General features: G+C 41.2%; 1 protein-coding gene across 1 annotated transcript in view; it reads right to left on the bottom strand.

The window, feature by feature from the left end:
- Window positions 1-21,598, bottom strand: part of galnt18b (UDP-N-acetyl-alpha-D-galactosamine:polypeptide N-acetylgalactosaminyltransferase 18b) — an 83,165-nt gene that overhangs the window by 2,879 nt on the left and 58,688 nt on the right. The window contains exons 7-10 of the mRNA XM_066647549.1: window positions 10,403-10,588; window positions 8,844-8,981; window positions 6,215-6,310; window positions 2,134-2,298 (exon numbers count right to left, since the gene is read on the bottom strand). Coding sequence (XP_066503646.1) covers window positions 2,134-2,298; window positions 6,215-6,310; window positions 8,844-8,981; window positions 10,403-10,588 — 585 coding nt within the window. The remainder of the gene's footprint in view (window positions 1-2,133; window positions 2,299-6,214; window positions 6,311-8,843; window positions 8,982-10,402; window positions 10,589-21,598) is intronic.

Genomic DNA, 21,598 nt, shown 5'->3' on the forward strand with positions numbered 1-21,598 from the left:
AAGTGATCTAGACAAAGACAATGGTGATGAAAAAAGAAAACGTACACAAAACACGGAAAATGTCTTCTGAGGCACTGGTTCTGGAAATCTTATTAAAAAATCTGTTTGTGGACGAGCTTTGTCTTGTTTTCATTTATCTAGAAATGAGATAAGCTCATCTTATCTTTAGGACATGAGTTCTAGGGTCTAGATTCGTGAAATAAAAAAGGGCATCTAAACCAGGCAGAGGATGCAGAGTTCTGTGCTTTGCTATCATCCTATTTTGCCCAAAGCAATGTCAAAAATATTCTCGGCTCATTGGAAACACTCACAAGTACATTTATTTCCCTAGAAATCCTCCTCACTTCAACCTAATTTCACTCTGATTTGTCATGCTGCATGGAGCATTTCACATTATAAGCCGGAGAAAATCACCTGAGGTAAAATGTCTCAACCTGTACACATAGTGAGTGTAGGTAAGAATTATAACATTCAGATGTTTCACTGACCTCATACTTTCACGGCTTTGAAATGGGTCCTGCTGAGACAAAAAAGAACCAATCTATAAAGGGCCTATGAAGGTTCTGTTGCATGAAAAAAATCAAAAATAAAAATCCAAGCTCCACCCACATTTACGTTCACTGGCAAAATAATCACATAATGAGAAACCATAGACTAGTGGCTAGGCTGCTTAGAAGTGTCATCTTTTAATCTGAAAGCAAAATTAATTTGGGTATCATTCATATATCTTTACATAATAGAGCATTTTTTATTTATTATCTGCTCTGATTTATTTTATATGAAAGATCTGTCAGTGATCAAGTGAATAACTGCTTACTCTCTGCTTCAGAAACTGGATTTTTCTGGTTAAATATGACCAACATTTTGTCCAATGCTGCGGCTTTAAAGTACAGTCTGAGGGCTATACGTTATATTTCCTACCTTCCTTTTATATTTGGAAGTGTACATTCTTACCATGGTGTAGTTTGCCTTTAACTAGCTCCTATTCGGATGAAGAAGATTATGGTGTAGAGTGGGTTTGGATGTGACTTTGTTTTGCTATTTGTGGAAACTAAATTGCCTCAGCAGTATTCGCTGCTGATGTACTACCTGAGATGGACCTTAAGTTGGCAGAACCCCAGGCTGCTTTCAGCTGCCTCTTGACTGAGTGTGTGTGGGAGAGTGCCAGACCAACACATTGATTTGCTATAAAGAATAGGCTGGGTGGCTGTTATGATAATTGCTGTAGGTTCAACTTCAGGGTTAGGGGGTGAACTAACTTGAGATCACTCTATCACTACATTGATCCCTTCCATTGATATATAGACAGGAACGTGTGTGCGAGTTAAAAGGTGAGTGTGTGTATGTGTGTGTGGAGAAAGAGAGTAGGACATTAATGAGTTTTATTCAAGAGCAGCAGAAGATAATTTTAAGGTACTAAAGCTGACTACAGACAAAAATGATCTAAAAATAAAATTTGGTGCATTTGGTGGGGTACAACTTAATTAATGAAATCACTAAGAGTGAAAATATAATAGTGCCATCGTTATCTTTCCTCTGAAATAAAACCACCTTAATCAACAGGCACCAAATCCCTGGCCTAACTTGCACCAGACGGTGTAATCAATGGCGTTAAAAGTCATTATCTTCTGTTAGTTCTATTTCCAGAATCTCTTTTTTTCTGCTTTGTAGTCAGGAAGTCACCAGACACTGCCTGTTCAAAAGCTCATTGTTTTACAAAACTGTTTTAATTGCATCTTCATTTGGCTCTTTTCTTCAACCAACTAGTTTGATGTCGCCTTCGTTATGTAGCAATGCTCAGGGGCCCAGGCACATAATGGGCAGAGGGAAACTCGTTACAATGCATTTACAGTTCACAAGTGAATGAAGATGAGGAATGTGTAAGTCTGTGTGCATGTGTGTGAGTGTGTGTGAAGTGGAAGGGTTTCTCTGTATCCTGCTGGCCTCCGTGAGCTCTAATGAGAGGTCTGGATTAGCACATAGAACCAAATCCCTCCCAGTAGCTCAGCTTTCTACCTCACACAGTGCTTTCCTCTCTGGCTCATTTAAAGCTTGTTTTTTGGTCCTCTCTGAGCTCTACATTTTTGTTCCCTGGTTTGTCTTTTGTTTTCTTGCTTTGTGAGGCTTTCTTACCTGAGTAAAAAGCCAGTGGAGCTTCATGCGCTTAGCTGCGGCATAGCTGCACTCAATCAGCCTCGGCCGGCTGTTCACGTCCACCAGGCACTTGTTGTCGTCGTCGTCGATGGTGGGGCTGAGAATGCCCACGTAGAGCTGCTGAGTGCTGGTGTAGTACACATTCTGAAACAACAAAGAGCCTAGATTAGAAAACAAGCAATTGGCAGGGAGTATAATAAAAATAAAACAAAGGATTTATAAAAAGCTTGCAGCCTGTTAGGCTTTCTGTTTCATGAGCAAAGGGTGAAAAAGAAACAGAGAGTGTATACGGGTGAAGACTGGATTTGCCGAATGATGCAAATTACAACGGCAGAGAGAAGCAATTAGTCACTTCTATACCTCCTGCTCCTGTAAGAAACCAAGTTAACAGATAAATACATCCAGTTTATGAACTGTCAAGCTGCTTGTGAATATGGTGTAGCAGCAAAACAGTGAGCCATGTAAACACAAGGAAATACTAGAAGCTGTAAAATGAGTACACCATGCGTTACCGCCCTTCAAAGTCTAACAACAAAATAACAGTCATTCCACATTCACCACAGGTACCCCCCATGAGCAGCCACGCTGTCACTTATGGAAAATTTATGTGGGAAGAATTAGAGAGCATGCACTGCATGCAAATCCAAATCGAAATTTTGCACCTGCGACTGCAAATTAGGAAGATGTAATAATGGTGTTTTGATACAAACTGCACCATTTAAAGCTATAAAAAGCTCAGATGTTTCCAAAATACCTTTTAAATGGAAATGTGCACAAGCTTTCCTCACAAGTTAATTGAGCAAGCCACGTCATGGCTGCCCAAAATACAGTGCCCAAAAAAGTGGAGCAGATCACTCCTTAAATCTGTAACCATGACAACATCCATCAGAAAGAACAAACATTTGCAGACGACGCGTCCGCAAATAAAACCTCTCTCTCTCTCTCTCTCTTAGTGCAAGCTAAAAATTTATTTTAAAAAAGTCCAAGAATGACGTGTCCAATGCATGACTTGCATGCCAAAAAAAAATGCACGCTAAAAATACTTAATGTGAATGAAATGTAGGTGTTTTATTTGTGCCGTGAAGATTTCCTAGGGAGGATTAGACATGACAGGATATGACTTTTGTGTCATGGAAAGAGAAGAATGAGTCACAGATCCATCCAGCACGAAACCGTAATGTGTCCTTGTTATTTCCTGCAATTCCTGTGTTTCAAGGGCACACATTTGGGAGCAGAAAGTGCACTAGGAACACTAGTGGCATCTGCTGAAAGCAGGAAAAATAAAATGGACAGCCACCACAGATGGCAATGGAGTCCCACTGCAGTTGACTGGCATACTGGAAGAAGGAACCTAAGATGTATATTTTCAGAGGGGATGAACATAAGGGGGCACAACCCAGAGGCTGAGTAACATCTGGCAGGCATGTCTTTCACTCTGTGCCTGAGGCAAGTGAGTGCCGAAGTCATGTGTCCACTTGTCCTCAGAATTCTCACACTTCGGGGCTTATCTGTCTGAGTCTAAACACACACCAGAATATCCAGCTTGTTTAAGGTGCACCCACTGTGGACACAAATTCGAGTTTGTTTAATCTTTAAGCACTAATTTTCAGAGTTCCCTCATCATCAAAAGATGTGTGAAACATCTTTTTGAAGATTATTAGCATGGAGGGGAGTGCTCATGCCTTCCACACTGGTCTCTAGGCAATAAGAGAATCATAATTTCATGGCAAGCAACACAATTTGACAAGAGGTCAAGCCGAGTGGAACAAGGTCAGCACTGAACACCTGATTGCTTCAAAACCTTTGTTGTAAAGAACACCTGTTTTTCAAGTTTATAATGCAGTGGGTACTTGGAATCCCTGCAATATTGGATCCAAATAGTCAGACAGAAATTGCTTTTGAGAACTTTAAAAATAGAAAATACATCATACTGATTATTTCGTACAAGGCTGGGTGAACAAACTATAACAGCTTCAAATCAATACCAAACTTACATCACAACTACAAAGCCAATCACTGAGAAAGCACTTCTGAACCTACTTCATTTGTAAAATCACAAATATAGCTCTGATCAAAGCCGGTTGCTCTGTTTTAAGCCTGTCATAATTATTACTAAATCTGATTTCAATTACAAAAGCTCACAGCAAATATGTCCCACATTCTGCTGTAACATGTTTATATATTTCCTTACTTCATTTGAATATGAGTTCCATCTTTACCACTGCGTTAAAATTTCACAGTAGATCGATGCATCAAATTCTGTGCTCCAGAATGTCTTTATGTAGTTTTGTAAACAAAACAAACACCCATAAACTGTCCTCAGTTATTAATATATCCATTGGCCGTCATTAATAATTTCATGGGGATGGGCCAGTTTTTCACTGTTATTTCACTATTCACTGCATGCACCCTGTTTTTATTTTAGAGATGGTTTGGCATGGAGCCAGCACAGCAAATCTCCTCAGGTAAACAACAACGTGTGCATCAGTCTGACCCGAGCTAAGGCAATGTCGAGGAGTGGCCTCCAGCAGAAACAGTTATCAGCTAACGTCTGCTCAAAGTCGACCAAAACATATCAGCTCTGAACAGTTCCAGCTATCGTTCCTCCTCCACACAACAAATGGCAAGTGGAAGGAGAGAAAGAGAGGGAGCGAGAGACAGGAGTTAATCTCCTTGGGAACAGTGCAGTATCCATATATTCAATGCGCTCAGTGTACTCCAATGAAGTGGCCTGAGACCAGCTCAGCAAAATCAGACACATTTTCATAGACGCTTGTGTCTCCTATCTGCTGTTTAAACAGAAAAAGTTCTGTTTTTTTTTTAATATATTCTGAGATATGATGTAGGTTTCCAGGGATTCTTGCCTCTCCTTTTCACTGCTGACCGCTGGATAGGGCAGTGGATGTTTTACTGTGGAGAGGGGATGATGCTGAACTGGGCTTTAAAAAACTCCTCAAATATAAATGAGCGTCCTTTGTGAGAGAGATGAGAAGCGAGGGAGACAGTTCAGCTCCTCGGCTGGCAGCTCTCCACCTTTTTAATAACTCCACCAGCTGAACGAGGACTCGCTCCACACACACTCCACGACATTATACTGTGAGTCATGGTGTTTATGTGGAGTACACGCACACACGAAACAAAGACAAGCCTTTGTTCATCCAGGAAGGCTCGGATACAGAAGTCTAAGACATACTATTATCATCTGACCATTTGTGGAATCTGCTGAAGGAGCTCTGAGCTCGATTTGAAAATAAAAGGTCTGTTTCTTTCCTGTTAGAACTAGAAAGGAAATGTAAATTAAACAGGTGAACTAAAAAAAATCTAATTTAACTGCTAGTCTCAGAGTGAATATTATATTATGTTAATATTGCTGCTGTGTTTACATTTTGTTTGTTGTCGTTAAAATCGCCCCCTTCTGGACACAATTCAGACTGCTAAATAGTGGTAAGCAAGTTCCATATCTGCGTGCTTAACATAACATAAACAAGTGATTAATTTTGTTACAGAGGAGGCACATTTCAAGCTTTATTCAAGCAAGTTTTTTTTGTCTACTTTTCTTGCAATTCAAATAATACAAATCTATCTCCTCTTCAGCTCATGAACACACATGTGGTATCAGCTCACAATTCCAAATCAGTACTCTGGATATAATTCCTTCCATTATTTCAAGGAGCTCCTAGTGAGATTTAATAACAAAATATTACATGTTTTGATGCAGATACCCCATGGGTGATATAATGGGAGCAAACAAAAATTCGCTTTTTAATTCTGGGTTACTGCAGCCCTCAAATGTGATTTGGTGAGCACATAAGTGGTCTCATTTAAAGGAAGGACAGCTCTCAAATGAACAGAGTCCTGATTACAAACTCCTGTGGGGGCCCTCTGTTAACAGGACCACATGCATGAATTCAGGCAAGGATTAAAGGAACAGGCTGGGCCAGGACTGGCATGCATGTGGTGGATCAACAGACAAAATGATCAGGGTCATAGGAGTAGACTGAGAAAGAGGAGAGCGGAGAGAGCGTGAGAGACATAGAGAGAGGTTAGGAAGGCTACCCACCTGAGGAGTCATCCCGTGGCAGAGGTACAAGATTGGAACGTTGTCCGTGTCTGGGCCCTGATCCAAACACAGTTCACTCTTCAGAGAGTTCTTCAACTGTTGACAAGACAAAGACACAAAACAAAACACGGTTGGAACCCAGAGTTTAAAAAATGACGATCAGTAAAGATCTCTTTAGAATCCACTTCTTTTTTTATTGGTAAAAGAATGCTAACAGTGGAATTATGGCTCAAGGCTGTTTCTTTGTAAATGGTCATTGTGTCACTGCTGTCCCTCAAGCTTTCAGGATTGTTTGCTATTTTCCCTGAGGCTGCATGGCAGCATTTCCTCTACACTACAGCCTCTACCTCATCTTTCAAAAAGCATCTGAACAATCTACATCTCTAATACATATAAATGTATTTATTGTGTATTATTAATAATCCATATGGGAAGCACTATGGCACTACAGTGTCACTGACACACAGTTTTCAGGTCTTGGGTTGTGTGAAACTGTCCACGGGTGCGAATCACTGGGTGTCTCTGATGTATTCACCCAAGTTCTGATCGACGGTGACCCTGCTCAGGATGTTACAAAAATTACTAAGTGAATGAATGAATGAAGGAAGCACTTGCTTATAGTGCATACCCTTAGAAAACAGTGTCTCTACAAGAAGACTGCAGTGGATACTACAGATAAACAACACTGAGTTAGCAGTGTGCTTTCCCATATTGGTGAATCAATCATGTGACTTGGTTAATGATTAGGCGTAACTGCATTCATTTGATTAAAGTCATTTACTTTTGCAGGACAGCTTGAATACATTGGTTCACCCCCCACAGATACACTTATCTGGAGCTGCTATTGCTCAGGGCACATGCAAAACATTTTCTTAAAGCTTATTTGAATATTGAAGCCTTCTGCTACTCTACCATTTAAAAGTGAATCACCACCCTTCATTTATTTTTTTCCCAGTAAATATGGACATTAAGCACAGTGAATACTGAACATTTTAAGTATTTGTGTAATTTATTGTTTAATACATAGCTGGTGTCCAAAGAAATACATGCATCTCTATTTTTGTGAATTTTTATTATAGATCACTTCATAATTTGTACACAGCTTCTGACCTCCATGTTGAAATGCTCCAAAATTACTCTGAATTAAATCGTTTTATGGACCCCACTTCAAGATGTGCTCCCACCTTGCGCCCAGTGATTCAGGGTAGGCTCCAGACCCACTGCGACCCTGAACTGGACACGCTTTTACAGACAATGAATGAAAATGAATAAATCTTTTTACATTGTCTTCCATTGAAAGTTCAGAAAGTTACTACATTGGAGATTGAAGTTTTTCTATGCTTATTTCACCTGAAATACAAATAGTTATGACTAGAAATTAAATAAACGAATGGTGCATGTGCCTTTCTCACAGTGATGTATATCACAATTGCTAAAGCTAGTATTTATTTTCTGAACATTGTTTTTTGTGGCTTATGACTCTGCATTTTAGTGCCCTGTGTTCAGCTTCCAGACCCCAGTTTGATTGACAGGCCGTGGAGTAATGAGGGCGAGAGTTATTTCTGAACCCTTTTACTCTCAGAATTAATTTTAATAAGGCTGACCTATTTTCCACACTGTCTCCACCTTTTCATTTCAGCTAGGAAAAACACATCAGAAGAAATCAACCAGAAAATGAACAGGCCACCTTCAAGAAGTGGAGTGTTTGTGTTTGTGGAGAGGAGAAAATACAGAGGACGATTTGTAGGGATTTGACATGAATGGCGAATCGGAAGTAGCGGAGGTACGCTTCAATGGCCCGGCTCAGAAAATGCAGACAGCGTTTTGTCAAGCAATTCAGGAAATCCCATTCAGTTTCCTCAGACAGAACAGGGAGTGGATGTCACACGTGGCAAGCACAGCTCCCGAATTCCAGCTCTGAGGGACAATGCTGTGCATACACAAAGAGCCCGAGCTGCAGCTTATTCAGCAGCCAGAGGAGCAGCTTTAGAGGCAGCCAGCGATGCACACGCCTCAGCTCTGTCCGTCACTGCCACTGCTCCGGAGTGGATTTGCTTTGGTCTCCAGGATTTTACCATATCACACCAGCACATATACAGTACTCTCTTAAATATGCACAAAGATCTGCTGGGACAAGCAAGGTGAAAGTATAGCTTAGAGTTTTCCACCACCTCATGCTTTTATACAGAATGAAGATAAATGTGGAGCTGGGCTACACTAAAAAACTGGGATTATTCCCATTACCACTGTCCTACCTGCCAACTGCTGCAGCCCAAATCGACTTTCATTTGATTTAAATATATTTATCCTGTATGTTTTTTTAAACAGTTTTGTTGTTGTTGAATAAATAATGAAGTGAACTGCCCTGTGATGGACTGGTGCCACATCCAAGTTGTGTTCCTATGCTCAGTGTTTCTGTGTAGGCTGCAGACCCACTGCGAACCTGAACTGTATAAGAGGTTACAGAAATCATCATTTTTCAAGTATATTTGAAGTTAATGATAACGTGTGACTACATTTCCTTATTTCCCAGGTCAGCTTTGTCGGGTGTGTGTTTAAAACAGGTTTAACATACTCTCTCTGAGTAAGTCCACAATGAATAAATAAAATAAATAAAGTGAATGCTCACCACTCCATAGGCAATTGTATCTGTATACATTCTCATTTCAGGGTAGATGTTCACCAGGTACCATCGGAACGTCTTACACTGCAGCCTTTTCCTCAGGGCTTTCCTTTCTGAGATGTCTCCAATGTCTATGCCTGAATCCTAACACACACACACACACACACACACACACACACTCCAGGGTAAAGCAAGATAGCGATAAATCTCTTTGATTTTAATGCTATTCTATTAACTGTACCCTTCTAATAGAAGAGAAGAACAGTGGACTCTACATGAAAGAGAATAGTAGGTTGGCACTCCAGGAAAAGAGAAGTAGTAGAATTCCTAATGAAGGCTTAGGAAGAGCTGATCTATTCTACAGATCACGATCAAGCGCATCTCTTTACATCAGAGTTTCTCTTTGGTTTAACTTTGGTTGCCTCTTATTTGCCAAGCTCCTGCTGCTTTAATTCACCCACCTGTTTTGATGTCTGTTACGTCCAGACTGACCTTCAACAAGCACTCTAAGACGTATAATAATGACCAAGCACTGGGAAACAACTCATCCATTTCACTTCCACCAATCAAGTTCCATAAGCTCGGGTTGGCGTGGCTGAACTCATGAAGCTCTTTATGCTGGCTCTCTGGCACTGAGGCATGGCTTCTACAAAAAACAATGACCTTCCCGTCACTGAAGCTGAAATATGAGGTCTCGTCTCAGCTCATGTAATTCAAAGCTCAGAACGATTCCGAGATCCAGAGCCCACCGTATCCTCTCTCTCTGCCCCTCTCCCAGCAGAGCCCCAGCATGGCAATCCACAATGATCTGACTATGCCTTCCGTTCCACCCCAAAATTATCTTAATTGCTGTCTGGATGATAAACGCGTGATCCGGGCCGAGGCTCCTGAATACGGGATGAGTGGCTCGAGGACACGAGCAGGGCTAGGGAACTATAAATGAGGTAATGGCTGCTTAACAGACAATAACAACACGTGTATTGCTCCACGCCGCCTAATTGTTTCTCTGCGCACTTTTCTAATCAGATCTGTCCCTGCAGTGCACAGTGAAGCAGGAGATTAGAGTTCGGAGATAGATTAGACAGCGCAGAATTCTGCACGTTACAGCACACTATAAACTAGGAGAAAAACAAACATCGGCCTGGAAGTGATTACACAGATTTAATCTTTAAGCTCACAGTTGTTAATATCTGCATCAAACAGGTGTCGGAAAACCTGACACAGCAGTATATTTACAGATCTGTACATGCATATTGCTGCTTCTGGAGCATGATCCTGTAACTGCATTTTAACATGATCTTGTACCTGTAACTCTTCAGGACTTGTAAATGAACGAACCAATCAAAAAGTTAATCAAAGAGAAAAGTCTCTTCCAACAATGACAGTATTCAAATATACACACAATCTTTACTGGGGTCACTGAGACTACAATCTTTCTGAAGGAACTTAGACCGAGGTGTTAACAGCTCGTCACGCTGTACCTCATACCACCATCAATGTGCCCTTATTAAGTTAAACAGTATCGCATTTGTAAGTTAAAAATGAAAACCACTGCTAGCTCTCACCTCCTGTGGAATGTTCCAGGCCATGTAAACGTGACTCTTGAACTCGTCCATCCACACCTCAGCCATTCTGAGGGCGTTGCGGCGCACATGTGCGGTTAAGTCCTCTGTGTAGGGCTTATGAGCACGCTCAATGTGGGCGATTCTGGAACATGGCAACACCTCCACGCTGCCACCACACTGCCATACCTACACCAAGATAGATACATACACACAAATGTACACAGAAATCAGGCACTAGTTCTATAATCCTGACACAAACAGAATGATAAATCTAGTCAGAGACCACTTTTCATTTATAATTTCTAGTCGCAGCAGTCACTGAAAACACATTATTCATATTTCAAGCTTAGGATAAAAAGGAAAACATACGCTTTATGAAACAGAAAACATAATAGCATCCGTTTTATTACATAATTCAACTTAAAATGTCTTATTTTATTATTTAATAATTTATACTGTGGGCGGTGCGGTGGCACAGCAGGTAGTGTCGCAGTCACACAGCTCCAGGGGCCTAGGGGTTGTGGTTTTGAGTCCCGCTCAGGTTGACTGTCTGTGAAGAGTTGGTGTGTTCTCCCCGTGTCCGCATGGGTTTCCTCCGGGTGCTCCGGTTTCCTCCCACAGTCCAGAAACACACCTTGGTAGGTGGATTGGCGACTCAAAAAGTGTCCGTAGGTGTGAGTGTGTGTGTGTTGCCCTGTGAAGGACTGGCGCCCCCTCCAGGGTGTATTCCCACCTTGCGCCCAGTGATTCCAGGTAGGCTCTGGATCCACCTCGACCCTGAACTGGATAAGCGGTTACAGATAATGAATGAATGAATTTATACTGTCCACTTAGTTTAGGTTCAGTGGTCTTAGAATTTGTTTGCATTTTGTGCTTATTAAGTTCTGTACAATACCAAACACATTTAATGACGCTGAGGTCTGGTTTCATGATTGTGAGGCCACTGTTCTGCAAATAGCACTACCTTCATCATTTTTGCAAATTTTCCTTTTCTCTCAACAGCTTTTAGAGAGCACCTTGTCCTTTCAGACACACATGACAAGATGGACAAAGACACCAGTGGATTTTTTAGCTCTGAAAGATAAAAGTGTATGTACTACTTATCTGATGACGACAGTATTGGTGGTCTACCTCCTTTATCACAATTGTCTGGAGGCTATTCAAACTATCATTCAGAAACTCCTTCTTAAGGCTAGTGGATTATATTAATTGTAATCTCCCTGAATAACTTCCTGAGAAATTAATAATTTGAAACACCTGGAAATGAACTGGAAATTAAATAAATGATAAAAGAAGGGTTTTGACTTTTGCAGAGTACTGCATATGCCTTCATAAAAGTAACTGGGAGAATGTGGGTTTCTTTGAGAGAGTGTGAGATTGATTTCTCAGACATAGACAATCCTGTCTCCAGGGGAACATAAACTATGAGCTATACAGCCTGTCTCTGCAGTACACCTTTAATCTAATGCACAGGCCTCAGTAGGACAATGATAAAAAGCTGACATCCACTTTGAAAGTTAACTTTGTACGTTATTTATAACACAGCAAATGCTCTTAATGAGAAAGCCTCATACACTGCGTTAACCACAGCCTATATACACAGGCTGAATCTCACAAGGATGCGCCATGGAGTCCGCTTAATCTTCAGCTGCTCTGTTTTATAATGTGGAGAGCAGAGCTGCTGGTTCAGCTACAATGGGCTGGGACTTGACTCGAGAACAGGGCTGTGTGTGTGTGTGTGTGTGTGTGTTTGAGCTTGAGTGTATGCACTGACTCATACGCTTCTCATATTCAAAGCCTGAGAGTGGCTAAGGCAGACAGTTAAGGCAAAACTGTCGCTGCGCTCTCCACTCTACTCCTTTGTCAAATGGAAAGCAATAATCAAATAGCCATGGCTTTTGCACTGGAAAGTTCTAAAATGACCCATAAGTGCACTTTTTCTTCCATCAAACTGCTGAACACTCCAGAAGATGGAGGTAGGAGAGACAGGCAGGTAGAGCTTAATGGCTTCAGTGCTGAAAATATAAGCTACACAGTCGATTTCCAGATGACAGTATTACCTTGACAGAATCAGAGTGCCGACGCAGTGGGGAAGGGATAATGTGTTTCAAACTAGTCAGTTTCCTCCAGCCTTTAATGTCTGTAGGATTCCTTCAGAGACACAAGAACTGCCTCCAAAATTTGCAACTGCTTTTCCTGCCCAGTTAGATGCACGGACATCAGCCTTGATCAGGTTCATCTGCTTGTCTGTCCTCCATGCAGTTAGACCACCAGGAAGCCTCCTGCATATGCATTTGACCCCAAGGTACAGACTCTACTTGGTGTCAACCACAGGAACAGTCTGATTACTTTTGGATAACAATATAAACACATTGTCACCGTCGGTGTGGAGTTTGGTATGTTCTCCCTGTGTCTGCGTGGGTTTCCACCCACAGTAAAAAAAACAACAACAAACAAACAAACAAAAAACGTTTGAGTGGAGATTTTAGACTGAATTAATGAACTAATTAATTAATTAATTTGTTAGTTTCACAGGGATAAAAATCCTAACCTATAGAAGGCTTTTCATAACTGTCCTAGGAATGTCTAAATTGTCACAGGAGGAAAGTGCCTAGTTGTAAAGGACAAAAGTCAACAGTACAACAACTGAAAGCAGTCAATAAATTATAAAAACATAACAATTTATTCTGGTAAATGTAAATTTTAGACATGAACAGTTAATCCACATTTTAGTTCATTAAAGTTCCATAAAAATCCATTAATTTCTTCAAAACATGCTAGCGAGCTAAAAACAGCCATTTCTCAACCTCAGTGTTTGTTTATCACTTCAGTCACATGCCATGACAACAAGATCCTCCATTGAGAAAACTACAACCACATCCAACATGACATATAATATCTGATCTTACTAACTCTCTCATGGCCCAGTGCCATCAAATCCTGTCAGAAATGTTCCAAATTTAACTTAAAGCCTTCACAGAAGAGCAGAAGCTGTTAGTGCAGCAAAGACTCATTAATACCCTTCAAAAGAAAAGTGGGTACAACAGTGTCCACAAGCTTAAACATATAGTATAGTTACTGAATAGCACTCAGCTCTGAGTACTTCAACGTCTCTACATCTTTAAAGTCCAACAGTGGGAGTTATGCAAGACTGGCAAACTATAGTATGGCAAATAAAGGCTTTAACTTCCTGCTGTTCAGTTCTCTGCAGGGCTCTCAAATCTGTGTTTGTGTGGATGATCTGCTGTTTGTTTCCCACTGATATCCACTGTCTCAGTACCTAGCGAGCTGACTACAAAGGAAGCATTTGGCAGCAACAAATGGATTTTTTAATATTAATGTAGTGGTGTTTAGTCATTTGATTATGTTCGGTAAATCAGTGGTGTTTTTAGCTAGCTCTACGAGCTCAGGCTATTTTTTCTACTAAGTAAGTTGCTAGCTAACTTGTTAGCATGGGCGTAATCGTCACTCTCCCTTTGTAGAACATTATTACTTGAGTAAAATTAACAGGAATAATCGCTGATTTAATCACTAAGTAAAGTGATAAATAGCGTTATGTTTGTTAAAATGCTGCTGAACTTACACAACACCTATAAAGGCAATAGGAGTAAGGCAACTCACAAGAGATTGAGAAACACCCATCACACACTTGCTCAAAGCTAACAAACAGCATTGTAACTTTCCTCACACTTCACCTGGCCAAGTTTCTACACCCTCCAACTGCTATGCTCTGTTATGCAAAAGTTTAGTGGCTCAGGTCAAATTCAAGGTTCAAGAGTTTTATTGCCATGTGTTTAGTTACAACGAACAATGCAAATCTTATTCTTCAAAATAAACTAAAAATATAAATACTAAAAAAAAAACCCAGAGAAATAAAAAAGGGAAAAATAAGAAAAATAAGAGCATTTACTATGTACAAATGAGACAGGGCGGTATATAATGTGCAGCAAGGCCACAGAATAAAGCTTCAGGCCTTAATAGTTCTAGTGCAATAAACAGTCCAATTGCTCAAGTTGAAGTCCAGTGTTTTTTGTGTGTGTTGAAGCTAATTAGAAGTTGGATGGATAGTGTGTTAGTGGTAGTTTCTGTGTGTTGTTGTTTTTGATTTTTCACTCCTTGATGGCATATATTATCGATTTTCTAAGAGAAAACATGCACATCCTCAATACAGAACATCATGCAAACAACGTATTTAACGTTTAGAAAAATCAACAAAACATGTAATGTGACTAGGGCTATCCAAACTTTTCTAAATAACTGCATTCACACAAGCGTGCTACTCTGTGCACCATGTGAAAAGCTGCCTTTAGAAGTTTTCGGCTGGCGGCCAGGCTCACTGACTGAAGTGACAGCTGCTCTTGCTACTTATGTTGCATTTGCTCCCCAAATGCTGACTCACCTGTGCTCCACTTTATCCCACCATGCTAAATACCGACTCTAAAGAACATTTTAGTTGAAATGAAGTGAACCGTCATTCATACTTTTCAGCAAAAATTTGTTTGGTGGAGCCTCCATTCCAGCCATTCCAGCACAGAAGATCTCTATTCATTCCTCAGAGCAGGGAGACGTCTGGGCTAGTGAGAGCAGAACACACAGGCCTGCCAAGTGCCCCAGCTCTCTCTAATCTGTCTGTCCAGAGCAAAGAAAGCCAGTCACACACAGCTCAGAGATCTGGCAGAAAGATCAGCCTAAAAGCCTGCCACGTCCCACACACAAAGACGTGCACAAACACTCACTCACACAAACACTTGTTTTTAAAAGGATGTCAGGACACTTATGTCCTATTTAATACAAGGATTATGTACATATCCTTCTTAAATATAGCACAGGTACAGAACAAAATAAACCTACATTTTTTAAAATTACATACAGCATTATAACCGCTCTGGTGTAGAGCAGACAAAAACAGCCAAAACTGCCCACAAATATCACATGAATGAAAGCTTATAAGTTACAGCGCCAACTTTCTCAAATATATCTGTCCTGTACAACAGAAAAATCTGCCATTTTCCAGTCAGAATGAACATTAATTATTGCCACTTTATATCAAGGTTATTTTAATGTTAGCAATACTAATACTAGGGGCGGCACAGTGGTGCAGCAGGTAGTGTCGCAGTCACACAGCTCCAGGGACCTGGAGGTTGTGGGTTCGATTCCCGCTCCGGGTGACTGTCTGTGAGGAGTTGGTGTGTTCTCCCTGTGTCTGTGTGGGTTTCCTCTGGGTGCTCCGGTTTCCTCCCACAGTCCAAAAACACACGTTGGTAGGTGGATTGGTGACTCAAAAGTGTCCATAGGTGTGTGTGTGTGTCTGTGTTGCCCTGTGAAGGACTGGCGCCCCCTCCAGGGTGTATTCCCACCTTGTGCCCAATGATTCCAGGTAGGCTCTGGACCCACCACGACCCTGTATTGGATAAGCGGTTACAGATAATGAATGAATACTAATACTAAGCATAAATAATTATTTAAGTAATGACTCCAAAAATAATTTAAAATGATATAACTAGGGTTGGGTGGTATAGGAATAATACAGCATACCACAGTATTTAATAATGTGGACTGTATCTCAAAAAAATGAGGGCAGTATTTATGATGTGTGTGTGGTGGGTCAAATATCTGTTATGCGTTATTAAGTACAAGGCCAGAGTTCATTCTTGTGCATTTAAGAGAGCCACAGGGAGGGGGAGCTTGGCGCTCAGTTTGGGTTAAAAAATGAACCTGAAAACAAAATATTCAAAAGATCCTCACTTGACTTTAAACTGACATTTAACCTATAAATGTGTGCGATTTGAGACTCAGTTTCAAAACTCAAATTTGAGACAAGTGCCTAGTAGGTGGCCAGCTATGCTTCTAAACAGCGTGGGACCTGCTTGTTTTCAGCAGTCTCTCAGAAATATTTTTTTTTTATAGTTAGCAGGGGTGTCGCTGTTGGGCTGTGCTTAGCTGAAGTGCCCAGTGCAGAAAACCCTGCATTCAAGCCACACTCACATATGAGGCTCACGCAGCCCAACAGTGCACTCTCCGCCCAACCCCCCCCCCCCCCCCCTCCACCCCCAGGTAATACTGTACACCGCGACAAAATTTTGAGACGGTGTGATAGTATGAAAAATGTGGATGTCATTACATCTCTAGATATAACCCTTGTACAAAGTTAACAGAGTTACCTGGGGTCAGCAACATACTTTAAAATACCACAAGGATCAAACAATACAGCACCTTTCTCCTCATTCCATTCCATTATTATTTTTTTTGTCAATTTTTGTTAATTTTTGTTAATCAATTTTTAACAGTAACACATAAAAAGCACATATGCAAATACATAGGTACATTGTAATGCTTAATCTTAACCTTAAACTTAACCTCAACCATATCTTGAAAATTGTAGAAATGAAAAATATTTTTTCTACCAAAAAAAACTGAACAACCACATCAGTGCCATACGATGAGTAGGCGTTCAGAAGATGACATTTTGCTGCTATTCCAAGCATCAGCTTTGCTCTCAGTTCACGTCTCTACAACTTTGTGAACACTCCACATCTGAAAACTTTCCCTCTTCTACCTCTCTGGAGTGCAGAGCGAACCAAGGGCGGAACGGCGATGTTGGAGCAGGCTCGTTAGTCAATATTGCCCCTGTGTCCTGGGCCACCGGGGCGGGTGAGTGGAGGGAGCTGCATCGTCTCTCCCTGATTGGAGAGAAGCTCTAAGTCATTCCCATCAACCTCCCACCATCCTCCACCACAGAGCACTGCTTCATCAGCAATCAGCAATCCTGTTCTCTTCAGAGAGGCAGGGGACACAGCGAGAACCAGTGAGAGAAAGACACACTACGAGAGAGAGAACGAGAAATAGGAGGAAAGCAGAGGTGATAGGTGCACAGTCCTGGGCCACGTACACAATGGTAAAACATTATGCTTTTAATAAGCAAAAACAAATAACACCGTGAAGTAACTTAGTACAAGAAACTTGACTCCAGGATGAGATCTAGGGCCAATTCTTCATGGCTAGCGTTCAGCCTCTGAACTGGGGCTGAATGAAGTTTATATCACTATTCCGATATCAATATGAACAGAATAAAGTCCACTGAAAAACGTCCAAGAACAAACAAGAAACATGACATCACCGTCAAACCAAAACCAATTGGCTTTGTCAATATTAATACTTTAAAACTAAACCGATATTGAATTGTCTTGAGGTCATTCCTCTTTTCATGAGCAGGAAGCAAGCCTTTTATATTCTTCTTCAAAATTCTAAAAATATCCGTTGTTAAAACCATTAAAACCTTTTTAGTTTAGCCATTTCTGGCTTGTCCCAATTGTGTCAGCAGGGGAGTGAAGTCTAATCCTAAACTTAACCTGAGTGAGAGAGAGAGAGGTAGGAGAAGGTGATAAAGCCAGAGAGAAAAGAAAGTAAGAATGAGAGTGTGGGAGGAGGTGGCCTCACACAGAGCTGCTTATTGTCCTTCAGAACCTGGCCCTGAAATAAAAATACCTGTGACCCTCTCTTCCCTTTATCCTTCCCTAGACTTGTTCAAGCACCGGCCAGTGAAATAAGCACTGCACCTTTTTCCCCGGCACCCTGGAACAATCAATGGCACCTGATTTATTTAGAGGGTAAAAGGAAAAGTTGGAAACCCTCAGGTGAGTTGAAGGATTATTTTTAGGTGAAAGTAACGCTTGTTATGTGAAAAACTGCAGCTCATGACTGAAAAAAAAACAGCATCATACAAGCCTCCAAGACAGCAGAGATCCCCTTCAATCCTGCAAGCCAGGGAAACTGTTGCCGAGCTCCCGTGTCGAGTCAACACACTTCATCATGAGACATTCATGTCTTATCCAGGGTACATTATTCCTCCCATACATCTGGTGAGGAATCATTTTTTATGTAATGCTGTTCCAAGCATTTGCATAAATGCTTTATAAGCTTCACCACTGTGCATTTGGCGCTATATTTTTCACCTCAGTGAGCTTGGCAGTCAGAGTCTGTCCCACATGTGATTCATCACCACAGACTTACAAACACAATGCAGACACTTAAGGATTTTCTTTGAGAAATGTTCAAGCAGAGGAGCCTTAATACTGCAGCTTCTTTGGGGCCTAGAAATCTGCGGCTCACACTAATGAACACACTACTCTGAGCTTGAATAGAGGAAATTAGCTTCAAAGAATCAATTACTCATTTCTTCAGTGGTTCTTCTTCAGTTTATGAAACATCTCGTATACTGACACCTAGTGGGCTGGATGTAAAAAAAAAAAAAACGTTTCTGTCCTAAACATAAGGTCACTGTGTGTATGTTCACAGGGCAACACACACACACCCTCACACATTCACACCTACGGACACTTTTGAGTCACCAATCCACCTCACAGTCACCCGGAGGAAACCCACGCAGACACAGGGAGAACACACCACACTCCTCACAGACAGTCACCAGGAGGAAACCCACACAGACACAGAGAGAACACACCACACTCCTCACAGACAGTCACCCGGAGCAGGAATCGAACCCACAACTTCCAGGTCTCTGGAGCTGTGTGACTGCGACAACTACCTGCTGCGCCACCGTGACGCCCTCTTAATTTACAATGGAAGACAATGTAAAAAAAAAAAAGCTTAGAATGAAAAAAAAAACACATTTTGGAGCATTTCTATTGGTCGTTTCATTACAGAAGTTTCGAAAGTCACTTGAAGTGTTCAAATGATGTAGTAAACTGCCCTGCACCTGTGAGGTATCAATGGTCATGTGACATGTTCTGTCCTGTTTACACTGGCACTGACCAGGTTTGAGCAGGATTTCTCAAACATCAGCCGGGCTTAGGTTCTAATTTCCACATTAGACGTTTTCAGCTTTTTTTTATGCATTTACTTTATTCATTTTACCATCAGCTGAGTTCACCCACATCCATGAGCCCAGCATGAAAACAAACACGTTCTAGACGTGACGTGAATCCACATCAAGGTCCAATTAATTGCTCTGAAAAAAGCACAGTAAAAAGCAGGTTTATATAGATTCGGACCAATATGTCAATCCTGATTGACCAAAAATTGAACGCTTGATAAAAGAAGCCAAAACCGACAAGCTTGATTACAGTTCTAGTTCCTGCCTCCTACAAAATAGCAGCCAAAATAGCAGCTAAATTCTGGTTGGATCCAAAAATGTCAGGCCTGATTAAAGTTCTACTTCCTGCTTCCTATAAGTCATCAGCCAAAAGAGCAGCTGAACTCCAGTTAGGTCCAAAAATTTCAGGCCTGATTGAAGTTCTTGTTCCTGTCTCTTGCAAAATAGCAGCTACAGCAGGAAGTGACAGAGCAGGTGGTCAGCAGCTAGTCCCAATATGTTGGCTGCAGCTGGGCTCTGCTGGGGCTGAAGTGGAGCTCCTGCTCTGGGGGCAGTGCCAGGGCTTCTGTGGCACTGGTCCTGGTCCTCTCTCTTTCTCCCTACCTTCTGCTTGGTGACCATACTGGGATGCAATTAACCCTCAGGACCAAGGGCACATCCCACAGAAAAGCCTCTACCTCCTGCTGCTTGTAACCTGCGATGAGCAAGGAAGCAGGATGTGTGTAAAAATCTGTCAAGCTGGGCCTCTTTTGTGATTGCTAATGCAATCAGAATGATTCACGTGTCTTATATATCCCAGAGGGCTGGGGATGTCAGGAAAAGAAAAAACTCTCTGAAAGAAAATTGAGCATGATCCCGAAGAAAAAGCAATCAGCAGGCCATTATCAAGAATAAAAATCTTAAAAGCATGTCATTCAGGGATGAAAAATTACCAAGGAGGGCCATATCCCACTCCTCCTCATCCTGGCCCTTTTACACTGATTAGTGATTAATGATTATATCATTGTGTGTGCCGCAAATGGTTCTGTACGTACCACATGCAATGGTCAGTCGGGCAGTCCACTGCTCTACTGAGATTTTTACACCTTTACTACCACTTTTAGAGAGGCTTACTTTCATTCTCTCCAAGAAATAATAGCTTCTCGACAGCTCCTTACCCTTTCAGACCCATAGTGGTGAGTTGTGAGATGTCATGGCTGTGTTTGTGCTGCTCCTGCCCTTAATGCATGCTCTGCTTTTTTGCTCCCTATTATTAGCTTCGCTCTGGGACCTTAACACCTCTTCTGGACCATCTCATAATGCACTCACTTCATAGTAAGTCTCCCAAGATGTGCTGCAGCCGAAGAACCTATCATGAGAAACAAAACACAGTCTACAGGATTCAAACCTACAGCCCTACAGTGCTGATTATAAAAATTCAGTGCCTATGTGATATCACAGATACCAAGTACTCCTTATGAATGAAACCTCGAGGCCAAGCAGGCAATATTTCTTTTTCAGGGTCGGAAATCAATATTTTTCTGACAGATTATTTACAGACGTCTCAACAGCTAAATATAGTTTGTCCATCGTTTGCCTTTATTGCAACATCCATTCATTTCAGGACACTTGCTTTCATATATTTATATAAATTACAGCTTCTTGACGGCTCCACGTTCACTCAAACCTACGACAGAGGAAGGATGGACACAAACATCTCAGGACTATTTCACTTCAGAGGCACTGAAGGACTTTTAACTGATGGGGACTGTTTTGGTGGTCTATCAGAGTCCCACTTCATTTTAATTTGTTTTTGGACTCCTGTTTGCAGTGGGTTATTTTATATTTAATCACCTCAGAAATATTGAAAAATGAACAACCTGTACTTATTTACTGTTCTCGACTGGTGGGTGGTCTTTGACTTTTGCACAACACTGTGCAGCATGTAGGGAATGGGCGGTGTCCAATTTTTTATACTTTTTTAATCATACTGTGTCAAAACCATGAGTGTGTCACTGTTGCGCAGTTCAGCTGAACAAATACACAGCCCGACATCACACATAAATGCACGTCAATTAATTGTATGGCATTGTACTTAGTTGAGTCAGACGCAGAACAGATATTTGACACCCCTAACACATCATCATTTTTAAATACAGTCCTTGTTTTGAGATAACGTCCACATTGTAATATGCCGCAGTAGATGGTATTACCGATCTACCACCAAAACTAACAGCTTGTAGCCTCTAGTGCAGAAATCTAAAATGTGTAATTAAATATGTGCATTCATATATGCTTTGTATTTTAATAAAATAGTGCTAAGTATTATTCAGGAACTGGTTTTAGTGTCAGTACCATAAACTGTGAATGATGTACAGAGCGGG

The sequence above is a fragment of the Hoplias malabaricus genome, chromosome 16 (genome assembly GCF_029633855.1).
Source record: "Hoplias malabaricus isolate fHopMal1 chromosome 16, fHopMal1.hap1, whole genome shotgun sequence".
NCBI classification, from domain to species: domain Eukaryota; kingdom Metazoa; phylum Chordata; class Actinopteri; order Characiformes; family Erythrinidae; genus Hoplias; species Hoplias malabaricus.